Source organism: Podarcis vaucheri, assembly GCF_965113315.1.
Source record: "Podarcis vaucheri genome assembly, chromosome: 3".
Classification (NCBI taxonomy): Eukaryota; Metazoa; Chordata; class Lepidosauria; order Squamata; family Lacertidae; genus Podarcis; species Podarcis vaucheri.
This window is the reverse complement of record NC_138761.1, coordinates 47,741,414-47,760,987: the sequence shown is the minus strand read 5'-3', so window position 1 is coordinate 47,760,987 and position 19,574 is coordinate 47,741,414. Positions and strand designations below refer to the sequence as shown.

The window sequence follows — 19,574 nt, the reverse complement described above, 5'->3', positions numbered from 1 at the left end:
GTCCCTATAACTAGTCGTAGTAGAAGATTATAAAACAGCTGGAGGGCCAAGTTTGGCCATGCCTGAATATAAGGGATGACACGATTGGCTAAAAGCGGGTGAGAGTCGGGAGTCTTGGGGATTTAGTTAAAGACCCTCTCTAATCATTCGACCACTCCGGGTCAAAACAGAGAATCCCACTGCCCCCCCCCCGAAGTTTAATGAGACGGTGGTCCTTTAAGGGGAGGAGGAGCTAAGTGGCTGACGTCATTATGCTGGTGTATGTGATCCAGGAAATAGAAGAATCCCGAGGAACCATTTTAAACAGTGCGAGGAGTTTCAATGGCGTGAACAACATCAAGAGCCGGGCGCTTCCGATGGATACGGGTTTATAAAGGTAAGAGGAAGATGCACATAATCCCAAGTAAAGTGAGGAAACTGAGAGTATTCCCTCCAAACCTTAGAGCTGCGCGTAGTGTTGTGGAAACGAGATATTATATTTTTTGGTGGGAGATTTTTGTATGTTTCTATAAACTTGAGTGTGTGCCTTAAAAGCGTACCTAAAATCCAGCAAAAGTTAAATCCGTGTCTCTAGGAAGTGCTGCAATTTATTTACTTTTTACTTCTAAGGAGTTCATCTACACATTACTTTTGCAGTTACTCTCCAATATATTTCTCAAGCTGAAACCCTGTTGTTTTATCTGAACCTTCTAGATCTTAAATATACATTTGTTGATAAAAGCTCCATTGAAATATGTTGAACTTTCTTCCGAGGAGATTCAGGATAGAGTTGATAGGGTGCAATTCAAAAGCCACTCAAATGGTAGCATTTCTGCCATTGGATGGTTGACTTTACACTATTTTAGTATCCTCATTACAGCTATTGATTTCAGTGAAGCCTAATTCTGAATAAATGTTTTTCTGTGTAACTATGCTGATTTGATCAGTTGAAGCTAAAGGAGAACTTTTGCTGGTAACAATATACAGTACAGTATTAGACTGCTCATCCATGACTTGAGCTACATTATGTTTTGCCGTCCTGGTAATCCTCTTCCAGAAAAGATGCAGAAGTACAATAAAGATATATTTGTGTTTGGGCTACCTCTGCATTTCAAAGTGTTTGCTTAAAACTGATGGTGTGAATAAGATAAATAAGGATTTGCAAATGTGCATCATACAGGCATACTTGTCAGGAAGCTATTATTGGATGCAGCTTGTTGTACTATAAACTATGTAGCCAAAGACACCCACAACTGGAGGCTGCAATTAGCAAAGGATGATTAGCGCACCTCACTTGCCCCGCTGAAGGTTGGAATGGCTCTGTCCTGAACTCCCCTTCTCAATATTCACGAGTTGGACTTTGACCTTTCATCTGCTTTCCCTGAGAATGATGTGCATGCCTTGTGATATGTTACTTCCTACCATTACTTCCTAAAACGGCTTCTGCAGTTTCCACTGGAATGATATATACTGCTTCGCTGTTTCATAGCCAAACATTCTCTATGTAATGTGTGAAATGGCCATTAGGGAGAGTACAGACTTCAGTGACGGTCCCTATATAGACATCAGAAAGACCCAAAGTATGAAAAGTACAGTGGTACCTTGGGTTAAGTGCTTAATTCGTTCTGGAGGTCCATACTTAACCTGAAACTGTTCTTGACCTGAAGCACCACTTTAGCTAATGGGGCCTCCTGCTGCTGCTGCTGCGCCACTGGAGCATGATTTCTGTTCTCATCCTGAAGCAAAGTTCTTAACCTGAAGCACTATTTCTGGGTTAGTGGAGTGTGTAACCTGAAGCGTATGTAACCTGAAGCATATGTAACCCGAGGTACCACTGTACTATATTGTACTCAAGGAACATATATAAAAGGGTAATATGGTGCACATAGGATATTGTGCAATATACGTACACAATGGAATGTTGGTCATTCCTCTATTTAGACAGATGACCATGGTAGCCATTCGGAAGCTTGTTGATTTAAATAGGCATGGGATTTCTCCTGAACACATCTGAATCCTTGTGCTGGATCAATAAGATATCCCTGGTTACTGGGCATTTCAGGCCTCTGAAGGATGGCCTACTACCCTATAACCTGTGCACATACTGAGATTGACAGCTGAGACCTTATCCTCGTACCTCCCATGTTCAAGAGAGTACAGGGCCTTTTCTGTTATGGTGCTCCAATTATGAAATCTCCAAAAATATTCTTTTTGCACCCATTTTTCTCTTAACTTGTGTTCAGTTATACCAAAGCTCTATTGTTTTAGTTTCAGGAGCTGTTTATTGCCATTCAAGACCTACACAGTGGGTCCTACAGAGCCTGAAGACTTCCTTTGATTAGAAGACGGAAAAATGATGTCCCTGGACAATTTTCAAAAGACAGTCCAGAACCCGGTAACAATCTCCTGTTCATCATCATTCCTTTTGACGCCTGTAGATTTTGTCATTTCACCTTAAAGAAAGCTTGTTTTACAGTAAAAGTGAAGCGAAAATTTAGAGAATTAGGCCAAAGACAAAGTGGATGAAGAGAAAGAAGGGCTGGCAGAAGTATAGTGTCCCATGTGATTGTGGGCTGAGAGGAGAAGCTAATGGCCAGGGTGTGGGGGAAATCTGAAAGCAGTGAGTTTAATTGGAAGGAAGCCCCATGGGTTCAAAGTTACTTCCTAGTATTTAGGCTTGCAGCCTGAGAGAAGCAGCTGGAGGAGTGTGGACAAGTAGTTCTCGGAGCTCTGTGTGTACATCTATCCTTTTGGAGAATAAAGGCACATAGGTGAGGATTAGGAATCTAGTCCAAATTAATTTGATGGCACCTCTTTGTCCTGGGACTGCTCTAGGTCCCAAGCCCATGTTGTATATCAGAGATGGCCAACAGGTCGATTGTGATCTATTGGTAGATCCCTGGGAGGTCTTGGTAGATCTTGGTCAATCGCTGGGTCCCTTCCCTTTCCTTAGTGTTGGTAAAATGGAATCCGGTCCCGCCCTCCATTGTTACATGATCTGCAGAACAGAAGATGGAGATTACTCAACAAGTAAACTTTTTCTCCCTTGAATTTAGGCTTGAATTCACAAAAATCTGTGCTTTCTTCCTACCTAAAAAAAGCTCAACAAGTTGTAGCTGAACTCCCAAAAAGGGGGTAGATCACTGCCAGTTTTTAATTCTGTGAGCAGATCACAGACTCTTGGGAGTTGGCCACCCCTGTTGTATATGGATAATGCACCCACCAGTTCCTAGAAGTGATTTCTTGTTTTACACCGGTCAGTTCAAATAAATAAGTATGCCAGCCGCCTTAGACTGTGTCCCAGCAAAGAGTTTCTCTGAATTGGCAAAACTAGTAAAGGTAAAGGTACCCCTGCCCGTACGGGCCAGTCTTGAGAGACTCTAGGGTTGTGCTCTCATCTCACTCTAGAGGCCAGGAGCCAGCGCTGTCCGCAGACACTTCCGGGTCATGTGGCCAGCGTGATGAAGCTGCTCTGGCGAGCAAGGTAAACGTCGTTTACCTTCCCGCTAGTAAGCGGTCCCTATTTATCTACTTGCACCCAGGGGTGCTTTCGAACTGCTAGGTTGGCAGGCGCTGGGACCGAGCAACGGGAGCGCCGCGGGGATTCGAACCGCCGACCATGCGATCGGCAAGTCCTAGGCGCTGAGGTTTTACCCACAGCGCCACCCGCATCCCGGCTGGCAAAACTAGTAGATCTTGCTAATTTTGACCCCCGTCCCCCCCTCCAAATAAAAACTGTTCAAAACTTGCTTTTGTTGAGTCCTAGTTAGTGAAATACAGGAAAGGTTAATAATGTAAATAAACTCTGTATAAATTTCATTTTTATTCTTCTCAAGCCTGAAGCATAATAATTCCACTTCCCTCTTCTTTTTATAGAGTATTCCATATGCTGGGACTATTATTGGGGGTCTTTTGCCTGGAGAGCTTGTGGTCATACGTGGGTCCGTCCCAGAAGGTGCAGAAAGGTAAGTGTTCAAATAAGATATTTATAAATAGTCCTCTGGTAGGTGATGGTTGAAGACAAGCACACAAAGAGATGACAGCAGAACACGTTCCCTCACATATTGAAATGGTTGCATCAAATCCGTATGAAATTAAAGCTTTTGAGAAGTGTTACAAATTGCTGAAAGCACTTGCTGCTTCCGCATCATAGGTTTTCTGGTGGAAGCGATAGTGTTGTGAAATTACTCCCCAGAAATAATTTCAAATAATGCACGGCTTGGGAAAGTAATTGGCTTCTGCTCCTAAGATCTGAACATTAAATGAAGGTCATGATAAAGTGAATATGCAAGAAGTCTGGCTTATGCAATGACTGAAATGTATGCGTATATTAAATAATGTTTTAAAATGTTCACTAGATTTGGGTGGGGGGGTGGGGGGAGTATTTCTGGTACAGTCATACCTCGGGTTGAATACGCTTCGAGTTGAGTGCTTTCAAGTTGCGCTCCTCGGCAACCCGGAAGTAATGGAGCGTGTTACTTCTGGGTTTCGTCGCATGTGTAGACGCTCAAAATGACGCCATGCGCAGAAGTGGCGAAAAGCGACGCGCGTGCGAACACACCATCACTAGTTACTTTTGATTCTAGATGCGAACGGGGCTCCGGAATGGATCCCGTTCATATCTAGAGGTACCACTGTAATTGCTAGTGACCTGTGCCATAGCCATGAACATACCCACTTAAAAATAATAATAATAGTGGCTTTCATTACATCTATGACATGGACATATATAGACTTTGAAGAGCCTTTCTGTGTTTCATACACCATCTTTAGTATCAGAAGTTGAAAAGTGGAACTGATGCTTGTGTTCTCATCTTGCTGAGAGTAGTTTGGTATCTTCAGCTGTGAGTCCAGTGACCAAGCTATGGCTAAGCCCTCTGCCAGTGTGACTGTGTTGCCATGAGCATGAGCCAAACTAAGAGTTAGGTGCTCCTATTATCCAGCGCAATTTTCTGGATTCATATAGCAGACATGAAATATAGAGCAAGCATCCTATTCTCACAGGTAGCAATTATGCAGTTGACCTCTCCTGCCATAGATAGTTGTTGCATGTTGCTTATGGGAGGGTTAAATTGACCGATGTGTTTCAATTTACTGCTAGGTTCCAGATAGACTTCCAGTGTGGCAATAGCACAAAACCTCGGGCTGATGTAGCCTTTCATTTCAACCCCCGCTTCAAAAAATCTGGTTGCATCGTTTGCAATACCCTACAGAATGAAAGATGGGGCTGGGAAGAGATAACTCACGCAATGCCTTTTGGAAAAGGAAAGCCATTTGAGATTGTTTTTATGGTTCTGCATGATAAATTCCAGGTGAGTTATTAGAAGCTGATTACTTACTTACTTACTTAGCCAATCTGTCATGCCCAAAAGCACAGAGGGTGCAATCCAGCCAAAATCAGGCATTGACGTCACACTGGTTTCAACAGGATTTAAGAGCTTAATTCTCCCACTGAAATTAGTAAAACTTAAGAAGTGCTTAATTTTGCCTGAATTGCTCCATTTCAAACAACTTGAGTGTTTGTGGATCAGTGCTCTTTATAGCCATTGCAGAGTTTAATTTTTGTTTTTGTTTTGCTTCTAGATGAAGTTGTGTTGATGTGACTAAAACATACTGTCATGGTGAATTATAGAGTTGTAAAACATGATAGAAAAAGAGGGTGGTATCACTGTTTCTTGACAAGGGTAAGCCATGCAGACTAGTTGCATGGTACAGAATAGGTCAGGATGGCACTCTTACCTGTTGGTCTAAGAAGCATGCAGCTAGGAGGAAGAGGTTTTCCATTTCCTGCAAGGATCCACTCTTTACCGTCTTGACATGTAGAAAACTACTGGTTTAATAGTAGTGCGTAGGTTCCAGTAAACCAGAGAGACAAGAAGTGGGAGGCAGCAATGGTTAATGAACCAACACTTGCTATTAAGATTGTATTCAGGCATCAAAAAACTATATTTGGAGCTGAATGCAACTAACGACAAATATTTCTGCTCACAATGTGTCTCATATTCTCACAATTTGCCATTAGCTATCTTCTTACCAGCACGCCTGTCCCTTTTTTATTTTAAAGGCAGTATTGAAGAAATTGTTCACCCATTTTTCATGAACGCATAATTCCTTCTCTTAAAAACTGCATGATCAGGGGTTTTTGTTAACATTAACAAATGCTGCAGTGGCGCCCATACATCTGCCTGATAAATTGGATGCGGTATACTACCAAAAGGGAGGGAGAAAATGTGAAGATGATAAAGTGTCTGTAGTGTTTGAGTTTCGTGAAGTAACCAGGGTTTTTGCTTTTGCTGGCAGCTGTAATTCATAAGCTGTTTGGGTGAATGGGTGCAGTGGTGATATTCTCAAGCTCGGGTGGGGATTACAAAGAAAGAGAAAAGTGTCAATAGCAAAGGAAGCAGCCAAAAAGAGAAATGGACAATTTTTGTTAGCTGAAAATAACAGCAGACCTTTGCAGAGCTGCAGTAAGATAGATGTCATTCCATGACAAAATCAGGACACGAAGCTCAAAACCTGGGGGATACAGTGCTGATTTATTGCACTTCCACCTTGTGCAATTAGTATATGGAAAGATACTAGTTGTGTGCAGACACAATTTTAGAAGACAGATTGTCCTTCCAGCTTTTGGGTTTGTGTTGTCCTTGGGACTCACTGCTGACAGCTCAATAACTTACATGCCAGGCTTCCAGAGCATGCAGACCAACCATTTTGAGGCAGTTGAATAAGAGAATATTGTGGAAAATTGCATTATTTGTTTTCAGAAATGTGAAAATGAGAAACTGCCAACATCTTTGTTGGAAGCCAGTTGCATGCCAAAAGAACTTAAACTTAAGATGCATTTGCATGAATAACTATAAAGTTTGGATGATAGCATATTTTCATCACAACTGTGTGAAATAGCTGTGTGTTTTTGTTTCTATTTTTTCCTAGGTATCTGTAAATGGAAAGCACTTGTTGATCTACAAGCATAGGCTTAACCTTGAAAAAATAGATACAATTGGAATATATGGAAATGTGCAAGTCAATATGATAGGATTTGTGTCAAATGCGGTAAGTTATTAAATAACGCAGCAACTTATTTAGGGATTGCATGCATAGATAGATAGATAAATAGATAGTATTAAGCTTATCTTATCCTTCCTCCAAGGTGATATATATTATTTATTTCCCACCCCCATTTTCCCCCGTCACAACTCTGTTAAGTAGGTTGGATTGAAAGCTAGTGATTGGCCTAATGTCATTTGGTGAGCTTCATGGCCAAGTGTGCATCTGAACATGAGTCTCCCCAAATTCACTCCAATACTCTAACCACTGCATCAAAGTGGCTCCACATTGCCGGTCTATATTACAGACATTTTTCTGCTGCTTACAATTTCATGCTGCGGTGGAACACGTAAAGAGCAGCTATGGATAGGTCAGAATAGATCTGATGGTGTGCTTCACTCCCAGCTAGGAAGGGGAGAAAATATTGCCTGCAGCAGCAGTGTGTGATTTTTGACAGAAGAATTGCCCAGTGACTTGGGCAGTGAGAAATATTGTACCCTGAGCACAGTATTTATATAACTACTAACATGAACAGTTTGGGGCCTAATGTGTCGGCATGATGTCCTCATATTGTCTATAGAGAGTACAGAAATAATGAAGAGCCTGTTTTGCTTTTAAGGAAGTGATTCCACATTCTCTCCACACAAATTGGTGTATCACTGAAGTGGCAGATATCCTTGCAATGCATTAGTCAGTCTACCTCATTTGACTTTGTGCCTCTGTGGTGACCTTCTATAGAAGAAGTTGTGTGATCTGCCCCTGCTGGATCATCACTGCCTTGCTAATGTGTTTGAGGACCATCTTAATAAAGCAGGGGTGGGAAATCTGTGACCCTCTAGATCAGGCATAGGCAAACTCGGTCCTCCAGATGTTTTGGGACTACAACTCCCATCATCCCTAGCTAACAGGACCAGTGGTCAGGGATGATGGGAGTTGTAGTCTGAAAAAACATCTGGAGGGCCGAGTTTGCCTCTGCCTGATCTAGATATTGCTGAACTCCAGCTCCCATCAGCCCCAGCCAGCATGGCCGGTGGTCAGGGATGTAGGAGGTTTCATCCAACAACTTCTAGAGGGTCGCAGGTTCCCACCCCGGTTTTAAAGCAATGGAAAAACACCCCTTCTTCAACAGCTTGCTGATGAAACATTCACAGTTAGAAAGATATTCAGAGATGGCAGTTCATTATGTGAGTTTTCTGTGACCTGTGAGTGTTGATCTCTCAACCTGTCTTTTCTCTGCAGTCTTTGCAAGGCTCTCAGCCATCCTTGCTAGGGGCAACAAAGACAAACGCAGGAAATGTAGGTATTCTTCTTATCTGGCTAGGTTCACAGCTTTGTTCTTCTTAGGTTATAGCAAAGTCTCTCTTTCTCTTTCCAGCAGGAAGAAGTCCCTGATGCGTCACAGTTTGTAAGTATCAGTTGGCATGTAAACCACATTTGAAACACAATGCAAGTGTTATTAGGGAGTGGGCACAGATGAGCTTTTTCACATGACTCCTTGATGCAGAATTGTGTAGCATCATTCTTGCTTAAGTGGCCATTCATTTTGAAATAATTTTTGTAAGGTAAAGTCTTGTCTCTTCATCCCTTCACTATTTGCTAGGGTATTAATGAGAGAGTGTACACTTGATAAATTTATCCTTATTCTTCAAGCCATGTTATGCAACTGTGTTTTTCCATGGCTACCCCAGTTGATTTCCTGCAGTAAAATGCAATATGTGTGTTTTTCTCACTGTGATGGGAAGCACTGTTTGGCTGCAATTTCCCACTCTATATTCCTCTTCCCATGTTTACTGTGGGAGCTACAGTTGCACCTGATGGAATTGTGATTGCCACTTAAAGTTTGAATAAATGTTGTAGGAGAGTACCTCATTAAAAACACCAGTGAACGTAAGGTTTGGTGTAAACCACTTGGAGGGTTTTGTAGACTAAGCAGTATATAACAGGTAATGAGAGGGAAAGCTGAGGAATTAGTAAAAGGATAAATGTATTGTCAAAATAAAGAGGGGAAGTCCAAATGATTTCCGTACCTGTTTTATGTTTGCTTGTCATCCAAAAATGGAATGAACAGTGAGGCAGGTGTAAAAACTAACTGATCACAGGATTCATGTTTCGAGAGAAACATTTCAGTCCATTAATTTTGGAATAATAATTCTAAGCGTGGTTACATTTTCAGGTAGTTCCTTACATTGCACGACTTCATTCTCCTCTTGAGCCTGGGCGAACAATTGTCGTAAAAGGAGAAATTAATGAAAAAGCAAATAGGTTAGTAAAATCAGAGTGGCATTTGTCATTTTTCTTAGGCTGTTTTAACATGCTGCTGTTTTTAGTCTCTTTCTTTGTGTGTATTTAGAATACATTAATCGCATAATCCAAAGTATCATGACTAAGTTCTTCTCGGAAGTATTAATAATAATAATAATTTTAATTTATTATTTATACCCTGCCCATCTGGCTGGGCCTCCCCAGCCACTCTGGGCGGCTTCCATAAAAACCAAAAATACTATAAAATATCACACGTTAAAAACTTCCCTGAACAGGGCTGCCTTAAGATGTCTCCTGAATGTCAGGTAGTTGTTTATCGCTTTGACATCTGCTGGAAGGGCGTTCCACAGGGCGGGCGCCACTAACGAGAAGAATCAGAAACCTACATGCTCTGGATAAAACATAGCAACCTCCTTGGAACCCTTTCACTGTATTTCTGATTTATTTTGCTTTTGAAAATGTTTTTGTTGGTGTGTGTAAATAAAAGTCATAAACAAAAATTGCAAGTTCTAATCAGAACCTTTGTTATCACTGATTGTTGTAAACCATAATAGTGGTACTTTCTGACTTCTTTCAGCAATTCCCACCACTGTCCAGTATGATAGCGATGCTGCAGTAGTTTAACATTACTATTTTTTTCGCAGCTTTGCCATTAACCTTAAAGCCAGTGACTCAGATGACATTGCTCTGCATCTGAATCCCCGAATAAGAGATAAAGCTTTTGTGAGAAATTCCTACCTGGAAGGCAGCTGGGGAGAAGAAGAAAAGCAGATCCCTCATTTTCCTTTCGCTCCAGGAATGTACTTTGAGGTAACTAATTAAACAAATAGTGTTCTGCCGCAATATGTGCAATGCAGATGTTTGCAGGGAATGAAAAAATAGTGTTGGACTGGGTAGAGGAGAATATGGTGTAACATTAGTTCTCCCACAGAGACTAAACACTGGCCCTCCGAAATGTTTTTGGATTTAAACTCCCATCATCAAACTCCCATCATCAGTGACCATCCTGTTGGTGGCGGCTGATGGGAGCTGGAATCCCAACAGTTCTAGACAGTTATGAGTACTTTCTGCCATATTTATTTCTCTGGAGCATGTACCATGTACATGCAGAATTTGGTAGCTGATTATCATAGATGGCAGGGACATATTTGACGTTGCAGGATGATTTAAGTAGACATACACTATGCCCAGTGGCTCAGGCAAGAATGGTGATGTTTTGGAATCTATACCTCCTTTGCCTGGATCATGGAATATTTTTGTAAGGACTGACCTATGATGGGATGACTAGACTCTCACCACCGATTTCTGCCAGCCTCGGTCTATGCATCAACTTAATACAGCACAAATAGCTGTTGCAGTTGAAGCAGTGTGGTAGATAGGACCTTTGTCGCATATTCCCTTCCCCTTGCCTGCAAGGCTGCTAAGTAGCTCACAGGTGCAGCATAAGGAGAGGTTGTAGCTTCAGCACACAGCATCCTATAGCCTTAAAAGTTTCTATTTCTAAACATGTTCCGAAACTATTTGAATATTACGGTTGCGAACTATCCTACCTTGTAAATGATTCCTCAAACATGGCCATCCTTAGTTGTTGGGTAGGTTGTAGCCTTCGCCTTGCAGATGCTCCTATCTTACGCACCCCATAACTTTGAATGGTTTTAATTTAACTAAGGATGTCAAATGTCTTTAACTTTCAGTTGATAATACTCTGCAAGGCCCATCAGTACAACGTCGCGATCAACGGTGTGCATGCCATAGAGTACAAACACCGGTTCAAACAACTTGGAAAGATCAGCATCCTGGAAATCCGTGGGGACCTTCGACTGCTGGATGTGAGGAGCTGGTAACCGTGATGCACTACTTGTGTGTTACTCTCAAAGTGATTTTAGAAAGGTCTCCTTGAATCCCTTCCTCTAATCTTGAGGACACTGAGCAGCATTAAACTTGATCCATCTACCGCAGCAAAAAATGCATATATACTGGATGCAGGTTGCTTACAAAAACCTTTCTGTATTTGTCCATGGAAATCAACTGACATAATATCTAAAAACTAACCATAGCTTGCAGAATAAACACACTGTTGATTCACAGTGTAATATTAAGTTATAAATAGTTACCAGCTGCTGTTACTAAAATTGTGTATGCTAAATTCAACTAGTGAATTTGAGGACTATATTGTTACGCTAACTCTACTGCTGGTAATGGAAGGTACGGCAGATTCAAAAGAACTCTTATGTTCTTACCTTTCTCATGCTTTTAGAACATTTCTAGAAATTATAACCAGTATATACTCTCAACTGGTTGCACTGTACTGGAAAATGCATATTCTCATGGAGGGCACCATTAGTAGTCTCAATTGTTAGAGGTGTCTTTCTTCACAAAAACATGACTAAAATGGAGAAGTTCCTATTTTGTTGTACCAGATAAGTGTTTGGGGTTTAGGGCTAGGGATTAGAGACAAAGGGTCCATTTTCTCTCTCTCTCGGCTGAATAGCTCTGAAGGGCGCAGAATTAAAATTTTACTTCTGTGAAGCTATGTAGAGAAAATTAGATACAATGACTTCCAAAATTCTTTATCTTTTTAAAAAATGAACTATAATGACCTGCTGCAGTAGCAGGGAAACTGTGGCCCTCCCAGCTGCTGTTGGACTTCATCTCAAGGCATCATGGCCAATAGGAATGAGGAGGTATAGTCAAGCAAGTGGAGGCCCATGGGTGCCCCTTCCCTGGTCTACCTGAAACCTTTTATTTAACAATTCCACCAGCAGAGATTACGTCACTGAGAGATAAGTCCAAGTAGTGAGTGAAGTTTCCTCCTCAGCTCCACCAAGTTGGCAGAAGATTTTATTTAAACAGCTAGGCCAGGACAGTGTTAGTTTCCTCATGGGGGTTGAGGCAAGAGCTAGATTTACTGCAGAATTTAGATGCAGTATCAGCTGTCACAGCTGCCTGTCAGCAGTAGGATGTGATACAGAAGAGTTTTTGCTTCAGGCACAAAGTTGGGTGATGTGTTTTTACCTCACACTTTCCTAATGTGAAGAACGCATCCAGTTTACGCAAGCCAGAGAAAGGATAAATGCCAAGTGTCCCAACCGTTTATAAATGAGTGTTTTTTAATATCACAATTCAGAGTGGAAAAAATGTATACAATTAAAATTCTTGTTTAACGTTAAAAAAATGTTCACCGTTTATGTTTAAATATTATTGAGAATGATGAAAAGGAAAAGACCATGGATAGTCTTAGAAGTAGCTCTGCAATGGTTCTCCAAGAATGACCTCAAGTTGCTGAATTGTCTTCTGGCACTGGTGTTCCACTTCTTCACATTCATCTGGGGAGGAGGGGGGACAGACAGACAACAACAACATGGTAACTATGAAGTCACTGGCAAAAAGGAACTCAGGAGTTTCATCCACTATGAAACATTAAAACAGGAGTGAGCAGCTATCTCTGGCCCTCCCAAGTGCTGTTGGACTGCTACTTCTATCATTCCTGACCATTGGCCATGTTGGTTGGGGCAGATGGGAATTGGGAGCCATTAACTTCCCTCCCCAATGAAAGAGGTTCTGGAAGCCTGTTAAGGGTGTGTTTAATTTATGCAACTGCAGCTGGCCAGTTACACAATGAAAACTTCATGCACTTGGCAAGTTAGATATGCACAAGTTGACGAATGCTAAGCCAGGGATTGTGGTTCATTTATTCCTAGCATTAGGGAGGTGAAGGAAAACAGGCCACCAAGTCACAGCATAAACCACTGTGGAAGTGCTTGTGGAACCTCAATGTGCAAAAGACTCGAGCATTTTCTATTAGGGCATATGGACTATCCTGAACCCTATTGAGGAAGGGTGTGCAGCAACGGCTTCATTTAAAGTAGACTCCCAAGTAGAAATTCTCACAGTAACAATAATATATGCTACGTTACCTTCCATAAGCTCTGCCAAGAAAGGAATAGACTCGGGAAGTAGCACCATGTAGTTCTCTCTTATTTTTTGTGCAAGTTCTAGCAAAGTTAACAAGGCAGCAAATCGAACCTAAAGGGAAAAGAGAGCAGCCAGTAGTATCACAGTGGGACATGTTACTGCATTTGAATACCAAACTTCTCAAGAGGAAATGCTAAGCATAACAAGTTTCTGTGCACAAATTCAGAATCACAGCTTTGCTGAAGTTATCATCCACCAGTCTGCTTCCTTACTTTAGTCACACGTTTTAGTAAATGTGTCCCACTGGCAGTTCAAGTTAAACCTACAAAGTTGTATCTTAATGGTTGTGCAAGAAGCAGCAGAAAGCAGTTTGCAATAGCAATACTTCCCTCTACATGCCCTTAAGTCTTGCTACATGAAAGGCATCTACAGACTGTGTTAACTGTTGCATGGCGCTGCAGTGCAAGCAGGGAACTGTCCGAAATCAATTACATAACAGTTGTATACCACTGACAGTCATCTGCCACCTTAGTCACATCAGGGTGACCTAAATGCAATATTACCGTATTTTGTGCTCTATAAGACTCACTTTTTCCCTCCTAAAAAGTAAGGGGAAATGTGTGTGCGTCTTATGGAGCGAATGCAGGCTGCGCAGCTATCCCAGAAGCCAGAACAGCAAGAGGGATTGCTGCTTTCACTGCGCAGCGATCCCTCTTGCTGTTCTGGCTTCTGAGATTCAGAATATTTTTTTTCTTGTTTTCCTCCTCCAAAAATTAGGTGCGTCTTATAGAGTGAAAAATATGGTATTTTATGACCCAACTCCGCCACATACCTTGGGTGATGCATGCCTCATCTTCAGCAAAATCTGATAGTTCAGTGGCTTCCACAGAGAGTCATCTGCCATTGCAACTGCAAACTGAGCTATGCACGGGATCAAGTGAGCTGTCACTCTTTCCTGGAACCTCTCTTCTCCCCCAAGCATATTTTCCAGCTATTTAGAGAAAACAAATCACATGCACATGAAAGTGAAATAATTTATTTCCTTTTTTGTTTCAGACAGTTACAATATTGTGATAGCTAGCTTCCCTAGATTTCTCGCCAGTCACCTACAGTTTCTAGAATCCTTTGACACCTCTTCCTTGAAATCTGTGTCCACTAATGCACCACCCCTGGCTGCATTTAATAGGAAGAAAAAAATGGGACTAAGCAAGAACGCTGTCATGGATTGGTTGAACGCAGAGGAATGGTGGGAGGAACCAGCTGGGGAACCCCCAAGGGAAGAGGGCTCAGAGCCGGGGGGGGGGAGTGGTGGTTGGACAACAATGGTTGGACAGAGGGAGAGGACTGGGAAGAGGAGGTGTCAGAAACTGAAGGGGTAATGGCTTAGTGAGCTGGGAGTTTGTGGCAGAGAGAAGTCCCGAATTGGAGGCAGAAGCTGAAGTGGGAGAGTGGGATGGGGGAGGCTAAGAGGCATAGATGAGTCCAGTTGGTGAAGAGGCACAGACCGCTGCTGTAACCAGAACCAGAGGAGGCATGAAAAGGGTGCAGAAAAGTTTGGCTACACGCAGGCACAGTCTCTGATTGCTTAGGGAAAGCTCTGGTGAGGAGGTGGGGACTTTCAGTCTCAGCAACTTATCTTCATGGAGGAAGACTACCGGGAATGAGTTGCTCTGCTCATTAGGCATGACACAACGACACAACCAAGTCTGTGGAGGTTGTGTTTTTGATAATAAAGAGTTAACGCCATCTCTGAACTGTGTGATTAGGTAAAGGGACCCCTGACCATTAGGTCCAGTCGTGACCGACTCTGGGGTTGCGGCGCTCATCTCGCTTTATTGGCCGAGGGAGCCGGTGTACAGCTTCCAGGTCATGTGGCCAGCATGACTAAGCCACTTCTGGTGAACCAGAGCAGCGCAAGGAAACGCCGTTTACCTTCCCGCCGGAGCGGTACCTATTTACCTACTTGCACTTTGAGGTGCTTCGAACTGCTAGGTGGGCAGGAGCAGGGACCAAGCAACGGGAGCTCACCCCGTCGCAGGGATTCAAACTGCTGACCTTCTGATCGGCAAGTCCTAGGCTCTGTGGTTTAACCCACAGAGCCATCCACGTCCCTCTGTGATTACTGACCGGCAAATTCCTGTGATGGGTGCTATGGGCATGGCTTAAACTTGGTATAGTGCTTTGACAACAATGGAAAATTATGAAGCAGCCAAGGTCCCCCCCCCCTCCTTCATGTCCATACGTCTGTTAGTTGAACAATAATGAAATGTAAGATGTATAAAAGGGAAGACATTTAAAGGTACCCAACAATAATGTCTGCAGTGCCCAACAGTTAAGCGAAAATACGTTTATCAATACCTGATTGACCAAAGGCATCATCAATGTTTCTGCTCTCTCTTTGCTCACAAAATGATGGGAATCAAAGAGGAAGATTTTGTGGAGACAATCAAGGATGAACTGTAGCAATAAACAGCTCTTTTCAGTGTTGTTCTCAGAGTCAAAGAAAGCTTCCTCTGCATCTGCAAAAAATAACAAGAGATCGAAATGAGGCACCATTGGCATTGCTTAACTACCAAAGTAACGCGTGCAGGGGCTACAATTTGCACAAGCCACATTAGGAGAACATCACATGACATTAGCTGATGACTCGTTATGGCAAAAATATTGTGACCCACAGTGCGTGATACAGCGTGCCAGTGTTGTAGCTAGCTTCTAGTATATTATCCAGTGCATCAAGTTCCTGGAAATTACAACAGTAACTTAGAAAAAGCACACTTCTCAGGTTGCCATGGGACAGGAGACATCTACTTAGAGGGACTGTATCCTCTGATCCAACCACGGCAGGTTGATAGGATTTAAATGTGCTTTCTCTCTTCTAGTTCTTTCTGCCTTTGCTCAAAGCAGATGTGGTCTTCTCTTCCTTTTGAGCATAAGCATTACTTTCGAAAATGTGCACGTTTCTGGTGCTTAAGGCTGGCTTTAGAGAGCAAGGTCTCCTAAAGACTCAGTAGGTTGGGGAATGGCCAGGAAAGGAATATTATTTCAATTCTCCACAGCTTCCTATCCATCCCTACAGATCCTAGTCCTAAGTAATATCTTTCTAGACCATTTGGCAATATCTTGTGAGTTTCATTCCAGTGATATATATGAAAATTACGACAAGGTGTTTAAAATAGTAGAAGTGGCACTGCCAAATACAAGGCAGATCATCTAACATTTGCATAGCTTTTGTAATTCCTGTGATGTATTCTGCTTCAATAATTTTGACTTTCCAGGCTGAGAAATCCTGGTTTTCAACTTGCAAAAAACTACTGAGTGTGAGTGCAGCAAAAAAAGAAGAGAGAAATACAAAAATGAATTAAAATGAACGGTATTTTATTTACTGCATTCCAGAGTGTCTTCTTCCTACCTGTTTGGGAAGTATTGATCTGGTTCAGTGTGTCAGCAAATGGCTTCACTAAATGGCCAGCAAAGAGAGTGAAGAGTCCTTTTAGCTGCTCGGCAATGCAATCTGCCAGTCGGCAGAAAGTCAGCTGCCTCTCCCGGGAGGCACCCTCCGTTTTGGCCCAGTCAAAGAGCTGAAACAGAGAGAGGAATTTTAGTTTCTGTATAATGATAAAAATAATAATAGCCTGGGCAGCTTGTAAATGGCTAAGACAGAAATAGGACAGAACACCCACCTTGAAGAAGAATGGTCTAAAAGACATTTCAGAAAGCTTCATAACCATGCTGATTAAGCACTTAATAATATGAGCCTCCGTCTTCCCAATGTTCTCCAAGTCGTCCTAGATGAAAACCGACAGTACCAATCAACACTACAATACTCACTTAATAGTCTATTGGTGAGATACAACATAGTGAGTGTGGGCTACCAATCATGCAGCAGGGCTTATCTTTTCTCTGCTCCCCACCTCCAAAAAATTACCAAATCTTTACCAGAGAGTTGCAGGACCCTCTGGGTCAGCTCAGGAGGCTGGAAGGGACAACACGGCCTGTTGCTTAAATGAATTTCCATTGTGCAAGCAGACTGCCACAACTGGATCTCATCTTGTGTCTTTACTATACTTAATATTAAGTACACACTTAAAAAAACAAACCAATAGCAATAATTGGCCAATATGTGACCATCTCTAAAAATGGAGAATCAGTGGGTGTAATCTTGCACACAGTTTGGCTTCTTAAATTAGTCAGTTACTCAGCCTGGGTGCAGAACTGTGGCCAGAGCAATCAAAAAATACATCATGTAATGGGCAATTATTATAGTTTTGCATGTTCTCCAAAGACCTTCCATACACCACCTGAGAATGCTCAGCTCTGAAGTCCAAGGCCTTCAAGAAAAACGCTGTTAGCTCAGACTGATGGGCAGATAGTGAGTCTTTTTCCAGAATTACGATATGCTCCTTCAGAATATCCATAAGTGCACCTAGATTGTTCTAGAAAACAAAACAAAACCAAGTATATGACAGACATATATTTAAATCAGGACAAAACCTATTTTCTAAGATAATAGAAATAAACAAACTTGGAAAAGGCATTTTCTTTCTGGAACACGGTTTCATCAGTATAGGAGCATTCCGTATGAAAATGTTAGAACCAGAGGCTTCTTAGGCGTCTAGCAATTATGAAATGTTTGCCCTTATTCAAGATAATGGTGGTCCATCTGCTTTCATAGTCCTTTAAGTTGGCATTTAAAAACAACAACCAGGAACCACTTGCCAAATATGAGAGAGTGTTAGAGCACAAGTGAAATATATAAATTACAGCTAGAGCCTCTGGAAAGTAAAACCAGATCTTCGCAGATAGAATTTCCCCTCCTTAAACATGAAGTCACTTGGTTTCAAAACTGCACTATAAAACAGTTTTTTGGTTTAATATACAATATGTCTACGTTTGTAAGTTTTATGTTGTGAACTGCCCTGAGATCTACGGCTGAAGGGGCATACAAATTTAATAAATCACCACCACCACCATTTACTTAAGTGAAGAAGCAGAACACATCTAACCTTAGAAACAATTGCAATTTCATCATAACATTTCGTAACTGCTGGCAGAAGGACTCTCGGCGGAAGGGTCGTTGCCAGGGTGTTTTTCAGAGACGTGACACGTAGATTAACAGGAGATGAAGGGCCCATTTCAACGGCAATTCTTTCCAAACGAACCACCTAAAAGGCAGCAAAGGTGCAGATCTAATTAGCTCCCAGAGAAGCAGCACAGATGATGTTGCTTGAGCAGTTCATAATCATAAACTGAAGAAAGACATAGACCCACCTGCAGCAAAATATCCTGGAGATACGGACTGAGAAAGCATGGCAAGGTTTCTACAACCTTCAATAGAGCTGTCACTGAGCTAAGCAAGTAAATTTCACTGGCAACCAACTCCTTTTTGTGTTTTAGTATTTTCAGCAATGCTGGCATTAGCCTGTAAGTAACATATAGAGAAGATTAATTCACTCATTTCCAAACAGGTCGCTCTCCTGAAAAATGTTTACTATCTTTCTACAGTTTTCAGCTCAAATATATTTCTCCACAGGCTGTTTTAAAAGCAGAGTTATTCCATGGCCTACCTTGCAGGGCTCCTTCAAATATTACTGAAACAATGGACATAATATGCTTTGAATATTCTAAGGTAAAGTAAAGGGACCCCTGACCATTAGGTCCAGTCGTGACTGACTCTGGGGTTGCGGCGCTCATCTCACTTTATTGGTCGAGGGAGCCGCCATACAGTTTCCGGGTCCTGTGGCCAGCATGACTAAGCCACTTCTGGCGAACCAGAGCAGCGCACGGAAACGCCGTTTACCTTCCTGCCGGAGCGGTACCTATTTATCTACTTGCACTTTGACGTGCTTTCGAACTGCTAGGTTGGCAGGAGCAGGGACCGAGCAACGGGAGCTCACCCCGTCACGGGGATTCGAACCGCCGACCTTCTGATCGGCAAGTCCTAGGCTCTGTGGTTTAACCCACAGCGCCACCCGCGTCCCTTTGAATATTCTAAAGTCCTATGTAAACGCTAGATGCATTATTTACTGTACAAGTTCAAAGTGCTACCTTGGTAGGTGAGGTATGGCCTGTGCTTTAAGCACACAGGTGACCTCAGCTGCGCAGAGCAAAGCACTTCCTGCAAGGTTTCTTTCTTTCCTTTCTGAAGAAATCACATCAATGGCAGTTTTCAGCACAGGCACAAATGGCTCGTGCCTTTCTGGGCCGAAACACTTGCACAGCAGCTTCAGACTGAACAATGCCGTCTGCCTGTTGATGGCCTGCTCTGGCTCCCCGCTGGCCTCACTTGTATCATGGCGCACAACTGCGAGGAGATGGGGAACCAATTCTAACAGCAACTCAACCTGAAAAACAGAATTAAGCAGGCAAATCAA

At 42.3% G+C, this 19,574-nt stretch overlaps 2 protein-coding genes across 6 annotated transcripts in view; one reads left to right on the top strand and one right to left on the bottom strand.

The window, feature by feature from the left end:
- The first annotated feature begins 255 nt into the window (after positions 1-255).
- On the top strand, positions 256-12,474 carry LGALS8 (galectin 8). 5 transcript variants are annotated; one of them, XM_082215106.1, is made up of 10 exons: positions 256-376; positions 2,248-2,374; positions 3,856-3,944; positions 5,081-5,291; positions 6,913-7,032; positions 8,266-8,322; positions 8,405-8,431; positions 9,200-9,288; positions 9,933-10,098; positions 10,983-12,474. In XM_082215106.1, the coding sequence occupies exons 2-10, from the start codon at positions 2,333-2,335 to the stop codon at positions 11,130-11,132; spliced, it is 951 nt and encodes a 316-aa protein (XP_082071232.1). In that variant the 5' UTR covers positions 256-376; positions 2,248-2,332; the 3' UTR covers positions 11,133-12,474. The 5 variants fall into 5 exon arrangements, with proteins under 5 accessions (XP_082071232.1, XP_082071230.1, XP_082071234.1 ...); XM_082215104.1 differs by having other exon boundaries at positions 8,402-8,431; XM_082215105.1 differs by having other exon boundaries at positions 257-376; positions 2,254-2,374; positions 8,402-8,431.
- HEATR1 (HEAT repeat containing 1) overlaps positions 12,381-19,574 on the bottom strand; it is a 35,521-nt gene continuing 28,327 nt past the window's right edge. Inside the window, exons 36-45 of the mRNA XM_082214950.1 lie at positions 19,249-19,544; positions 18,472-18,622; positions 18,207-18,365; positions 17,502-17,636; positions 16,884-16,988; positions 16,613-16,781; positions 15,562-15,722; positions 14,036-14,194; positions 13,206-13,314; positions 12,381-12,614 (exon numbers count right to left, since the gene is read on the bottom strand). Coding sequence (XP_082071076.1) covers positions 12,526-12,614; positions 13,206-13,314; positions 14,036-14,194; positions 15,562-15,722; positions 16,613-16,781; positions 16,884-16,988; positions 17,502-17,636; positions 18,207-18,365; positions 18,472-18,622; positions 19,249-19,544 — 1,533 coding nt within the window. The 3' untranslated portion in view covers positions 12,381-12,525. The remainder of the gene's footprint in view (positions 12,615-13,205; positions 13,315-14,035; positions 14,195-15,561; positions 15,723-16,612; positions 16,782-16,883; positions 16,989-17,501; positions 17,637-18,206; positions 18,366-18,471; positions 18,623-19,248; positions 19,545-19,574) is intronic.

Coding starts and splice junctions, on each gene's coding strand:
- LGALS8 (XM_082215104.1), top strand. CDS start 2,333: ATGATGTCCCTGGACAATTTTCAAAAGACAGTCCAGAACCCG. Junction 8,323..8,401: donor CAAAGACAAACGCAGGAAAT/GTAGGTATTCTT, acceptor TTCTCTTTCCAG/CAGGAAGAAGTCCCTGATGC. Junction 10,099..10,982: donor CTCCAGGAATGTACTTTGAG/GTAACTAATTAA, acceptor TTTAACTTTCAG/TTGATAATACTCTGCAAGGC.